Source organism: Ammospiza nelsoni, chromosome 6 (assembly GCF_027579445.1).
Source record: "Ammospiza nelsoni isolate bAmmNel1 chromosome 6, bAmmNel1.pri, whole genome shotgun sequence".
NCBI classification, from domain to species: Eukaryota; Metazoa; Chordata; class Aves; order Passeriformes; family Passerellidae; genus Ammospiza; species Ammospiza nelsoni.
Window position 1 is genome coordinate 49,802,430 of NC_080638.1, and position 6,317 is coordinate 49,808,746.

The 6,317-nt window shown below is 46.6% G+C and overlaps 1 protein-coding gene across 1 annotated transcript; it reads right to left on the minus strand.

The window, feature by feature from the left end:
* Positions 1–4,073: 4,073 nt before the first annotated feature.
* Positions 4,074–5,862, minus strand: GSC (goosecoid homeobox). The gene is made up of 3 exons (XM_059474811.1): positions 5,265–5,862; positions 4,789–5,048; positions 4,074–4,393 (listed from the first exon to the last, which is right to left on the minus strand). The coding sequence occupies exons 1-3, from the start codon at positions 5,593–5,595 to the stop codon at positions 4,241–4,243; spliced, it is 744 nt and encodes a 247-aa protein (XP_059330794.1). The 5' UTR covers positions 5,596–5,862; the 3' UTR covers positions 4,074–4,240.
* Between the last annotated feature and the right edge of the window lie 455 nt (positions 5,863–6,317).

The window sequence follows — 6,317 nt, forward strand, 5'->3', positions numbered from 1 at the left end:
CCGTTCACTCAAGTATTAGTAAAACTGAAAGGTAAAAAAAGTCCAGATTCCCAGCTGATAATAAATCACTTCATGTCAAGCAAAAAAAATTCTGACCTCTGCTGTCCAGCATTACTCATTAAAACAAGAACTACAGAAATAAATATAGTTAATAGAGTAGTAATAGAAATATAAATTCTGCTATCTAAAGGCAGATGGCACAGTGAAGAGAGCACATCAGATTACCAAGTCTGCCTCTATACAGAAAAATCTTCTGCATTGGACCCTTACTACACATTGCTCTCCCCATCATTCCCTTGCAATAGAATTTTGTAACCTAAGCCAGCTTGGTGTCAGAGAGATTTATTTGGTGTATGCACCTTTTGTATAATTATTCAGTTATTACTCCTATAATGCACAGCATTATCTGGAATAAGTCTGCACTACAGTGGTGAACCTCCAAAGTAGCTTACGTTTCTTCTTATAATCCCCCACTCAACCTAACTCCCTTGTGAGATCTGAGAGGAATATTATTCATTCTACAGACAGAAATTTAGAAAGAAAGAAAGAAAGAAAGAAATTTAGAAAGAAATTTAGAAAGAAATTTAGAAAGAAAGAAAGAAAGAAATTTAGAAAGAAATTTAGAAAGAAAGAAAGAAAGAAATTTAGAAAGAAATTTAGAAAGAAATTTAGAAAGAAATTTAGAAAGAAATTTAGAAAGAAAGAAATTTAGAAAGAAATTTAGAAAGAAATTTAGAAAGAAATTTAGAAAGAAAGAAATTTAGAAAGAAATTTAGAAAGAAATTTAGAAAGAAAGAAATTTAGAAAGAAATTTAGAAAGAAAGAAAGAAAGAAAGAAAGAAAGAAAGAAAGAAAGAAAGAAAGAAAGAAAGAAAGAAAGAAAGAAAGAAAGAAAGAAAGAAGTCCAACATTTCATAGAGAATTAGTAAGACAGCAAGAAGTTGAGTTCAAGTTGTAAAACCTAGACAGTGCCTCAGCAGCATGAGCAATACAAAACATTTCAGTCCCATCCCATCTTCTGAGAATGTTTGCCCAAGATACAAGGTTCTAAGTTGCCATGGAGGAGATACAGAAAAAACTGACCAATTTTTTTTTTTAATTCTCTTTTGGTCTCCTTTTTAGACAAGTGTTAACAAACAGAACCACAAACAACTCTTTCAAAGCCCCTTTGTTAGAACTGAACCTGCTGGAACATAGCACATATTCAGGTTCTGTGCTTTGATTTATTCCTACTGCATGAACAGAAAGAGAAAATAATGAAAGCTGCTACGTGGCATTTGCATTTTGGCATGTAGGAATCCTCCTAAAATAAAAATCCAGACAGACATCTAGAAATGGAATATGCCAACAAAACAGCACAAATGAGTGAGAGATCTTCTTATTACAATCCCCCTCATGTTTTCAATAATTTAGTTTTCAACTTTCTTGATCCTTTTCATGCAAACTTCTCACTACTTTTTCACTATCAGGCTTCCATACTGCATAGAATCTCATTTTGTAGGCTAAAAAGACAGAATGAAACTTTTAGGTTTTCAACAAACACCAGTGAGAAAAATAATGAGACAGCTACTTCTATAAATGGCACAAACACCATTTTTAGTAAGTAAGGTTAAGCTTTTAGCTCAAGATTAAAATTGCTTTTCAATGAGATTTTAAAGTCACATTATTAACTTCAGTAGATCTACACCTACATGTAGTAATAAAAATAGATTCTTGTGACTGCAAGATCAAGCTTATCGCAATAAAGAGTTTATGGAAAACTCAAAAATTAACACAGACAAAGATACAATGTTATTTTAAAGAAATCAGAGGTGATTCATCACAATTCCATGGATAGAAACTGTGTTTTGCAATACAAAGTTTTGATTCTTACATCACATCCCAGGCTTCCACAGAACAAACACTTCTTAATAAATCCATTAACTGGTGTGTTTGGAGACCTGGAGCTTCCGTGGGTCACAACTGGAACCATTGCTCCCATTGGAAAAGTCTAAGTTTCTTTAGAGACATGTACTGAAACTTTAAGTAACTCCTATTGGTAATCAAAAATATTTTTAAATCCCACTTCTTACAAATCCAGTTCTAGTTTAACTCCTATACTCAACTATGCAAGCTAAAATCTTTAATAGTGACTTCCAAAATTATCACAAAAAAATGCAAAACAAAACAAAACCTTATCAAGCTCCTATTGTGGCAGTAGGGATATTTACACATGGAAATAACACAAATATATAAGCATTTGTAAAGTCTTGGGCAATATTATCCTTAGACCTAGCTTTTATTTGCAAATTAAGTATGCATTTTAAGACCTAACAATGACTAAATACAGATGTGACGACATTAAAAATCCACTCAGCGAAACTTCCTGCATATGACATAACAAAACACTTCAAATCTAATTTTCAGCAATTTAAGAACTAATTTTTAGTGCTGTTGTGTTGTAATTCAATATAATTTACAGAGGTCAAATATGCATCCATAGCAATAGGGTGGAATCTCCAAAATGCAATAGCTCCATAAAACCAAACCATCCCATGTATCCGAGAAGAAGAATCCATTTGCTTTTACCCTTCCTCCTCTGCTGCACCAAGGAACGAGAGGCTGAATTTCTTTTTCTTCAAGCCAGCAGTAGGCTGTGAAACTCTTAGCCCCCTGAAGGAGTGGCTCACACTAAACCACACTGAATTGCTTCCTCAGCAGCTGTTCCTAGATCTTGGTGTGGCGAGAGGTCGCTCAGAAAGAGATACCTCATCTATGTGGAAACACTGACATTAAAAACCCACCTGAGCAGACAGGTACTAAGACTGGCTCTATCACACTAACACCTGCAGTATGCACCGTGTTATAACACCCACAAAAACATGGATACATCACGAAAAAATAGGAAAAAGGCAAGCAACACAGCAGCTGATGCTTTCTTGTGTCACTTGAAGTAATGATGAGCGTATTTGAAAAAACAATTGGTCTAAACTAGGTGAGATTTAATAGATACAGGTGGGTGTAGGCATTTGACATAATTAAGAAAAATCAGCTCACTACCACTTAACTTTGAATGAAAGGCACAGCCTGAAGTTTTCGGGCCAGAGATCGTCTGAATTGGCTTTACACTTTCAGGTTATTTGTTTTAACTTTATGAACAGTCTTTTAAACAACGAGAGAGAAGGAGATCTTCCTAAACACAACACCATGGGGAAGCTGCCGTGGCTCCTCTCTGAAATGATAAGCTCTGAGCTGGAGAGTCACAGGGAAAATAGCAAAAGGAAAACGAACGTGAATTTTAAAGAGGGAATAGACGTCTCAACTACGAGGCCCTCGCAGAGGGAAGAGTAAAACGAGACCAGGCTGTCACCGCTTTCGTAATTGCAAAGGTGCTGCCTCAAAGGGGAGAAAACTTCCATTAGCAACTTCCTCTGAAACACCTGAAAAAAAGCAGCACACAAGGGCTCATACTCCCCTCACGTGCAATCCATCTGATAATGTCTAAAATTTATTAACAACAACTTTAAACTCCGCCGAAGAGAGACAGCTTTTCTACACGAGGGTCAAAGACGAACCCTTTGGAAACCCAACAAGGCTCAGCCGCAGGGAGATGGGGAAAGCGCAGGGAGACGGGGCAGAGCCAACAAGTGTGGGGCCGGGTTTGCTTGGCCCGCTGGCGTTCCCAAGGGCTCGGTGGCCGAGGCGGGGGCAGCCGGGGCGGGAGAGCCGGGGCGCTCCCGGCCGGGAGAAGCGAGCGGGGCCGGACTGCCGCGGGCGGCCCCGGGGCGGAGAACGGGACTCGCTCCCGGCCTCCTCGGGCTCCTACCGGGCTGATCCCGTACCGGGCTGCCTGGCTGGGCCTCGGCCGCTTCCCCCCGGTGCGAGACCCACCATCGCTGCCCGGGCTGCGGAGAGCGGGCCCGCCAGCGCTGCGCTCCGCCGGCTCTCACCCCGACACCGCCCCCCAACGCGGGACTGCCCGGCGAGGCCGCCCTGCTCCCCGGGATCCGCGCACCACCGCTCCCCGCTCCCTTGTCCCGCTCGTCTCCCTCTCCCCGCGGCGCAGAGTGAACAAACGCGCCGCCGTCTACCTGTGCAACACCTCCGCAACACATTTTATTTACACGGAATTAGCTCGGGGCATTGTACATTATATACAGATATTTTCCCCCTCCAACAAGGCAGATCTTGTGCAAGATTAGTAGCATCCTCTGGAGCGTATCCGACAGTCCACGGGAAATGTCCCCCCCACTTAGAAGTATCAGCTGTCAGAGTCCAAGTCGCTTTTCCCGTCCTCTTGTCTCTTCTCCGGTGACGTTTTAGACGCTTTATTCCACTTTTGTGCGTTTTCTGATTCCTCCGAAGACGATCGCTTTTGCCTCCTCCACTTCGCCCGGCGGTTTTTGAACCAAACCTGTTGCGTTAAGAAATTAAATTATTAGAGGGAAAAATAAAAATAAAACTATGCAAACCCGCAGCTGACCTCAGCCCCTCAGGAACCCTGCCGGGGCCGGTGTGGGCGGCCGCGCTGGGACAGACGGACGGACAGACAGACGGAGGGAGGCGGGGAAGCAGCCGCTCGGGTGGGACCGGCCGGGCGCCTTCGGGAGGCACAGCCGCCGGCCGACAATCCCTCACAGCCCTGGGACAGGCTCGGAAGGGCACTTGGAAAGAATAAAGAACTTTCCTCTGCCCCCGCAAAGCGGGTCCGCTGGCAGAGCCCGGCTGGAGCCGCACCGCGATACATCCGGCTCGGGCGCGTTTGAGTGCGAATGGGAGGGTTGAAGAAGGAAAAAGAAAGCAAAGTACCTCCACTTTTTCCTCTCTTAAGTGCACCCTTCTGGCCAGCTGTTCCCTCGTGCCCACGTCTGGGTATTTAGTTTCCTGGAAGAGGTTTTCCAGCGCTTCCAGCTGCTCGTCAGTGAAGATAGTCCGGTGCCGCCTTTTTCTCCTGCAGTGCAGCTGGTTCAGTAACTGCAGCTCCGTCCGGGACAAAGTGCCCACGTTCATGTAGGGCAACATCTGATGGGGAACAGGGGACATCAAGACTGACCCAGTGCCCTCGTAACCTACGGACAGACAGACGAGTCGACGATAGGCTTTGCATGAGATCGCTGCTTTCCCCCACTCCTGTCCCGTCCCGAACAGAAATTGCCCCCTCCCGCCGCCCGGCCGCTCTCCTGCGGCCGCCAGCTCCCCGTCACCGCTCGGGCCCCGGGCTGCGGAACAAAGGGGGCCCGGCCCGTCCCATCCCGGCCCGTCCCGTCCCACGGGGGCTGCCTTACCTGTGGGGGGCACGCAGGAACACTGCTGAGCGCCCAGCGGCGGCACGGCCCCGCAGCACGAAGGGCCCACGGGGGACGCGGGCACATGCAGCTGCCCGTAGTAGTAGTTGTTGTAGCCGAGCCGAGATCCAGTGACGGCCGGCGGCAGCGCGGAGGCGGGAGCCACCGCCCGGGAGTAAAATCCGCCGTAGTCGGAGGCGCTGCCGTAGAGCGAGTCCCCGTGGAGGCTGGGGAAGACGACGGGCGCGGCGCTCGGGGGCAGCAGCACCGAGTCCTTGCAGCGAGGTCTGGCCGCCAGGATATTGTCGATGCTGAACATGCTCACAGGCATGCCCCAAAGCGTGCGGGGCAGGGCGGCGGGGACCGGCCGGGGGAGGGAGGGAGGAGGGCGGGAGGGAGGGTAGGTGGTGGCCGGGGAAGGGGGGGGGAAGAGGCTGGAAGGACGCGAAATCGAAACTTTTCGGATAAATTTGAAAAAGGAATCGGAGCGAAAATAAAAGAGCCTTTTCCGAGGGCAGCTTGCGGGCAGAGTGTGCTTGTGTGTCTGTGCGCGCGTGTGCGGTGTGTGTGCGTGTGCGCAGGATCCACCCCTGGAACTTTCCCCCCTCAACTCTCGCCTGTTTACTGATCTCAACCCAGAGGGCTGCTCGGAGTATAATCCATCTGAACCTCTTCCCTTTTTTATACCCAGGCGACGTCATCCTGGATTTAGTTCCTGGTAATATGCAGATGACAAACAAAACCAGATTTGATTTTTTTTTCTCCCCTTTTTTGGTGGGGAAGAGGTGGGGGTTACACAAAGGAGTGAAAGCAGCCCGAGTCTGTGTATTGAGAATTAATGAAATTAACGTAATCCTTTCCATTAGTGGGCTTTTTAGAAAGGCCCTAGATTTAGGCTTGATCTCTGCTGCACCGGCTAATTGCCCAGGTTAATCTTATTAATGCCATTGTGTAGAAGTGGTTAGCAGCTCCTAGTCTTGTCTATTATGCGCCTACTTTGGTCGTGTTAGTTCATATTAGTGGGTGCGATTTCCTCTGTCTAAGGCTCAGATT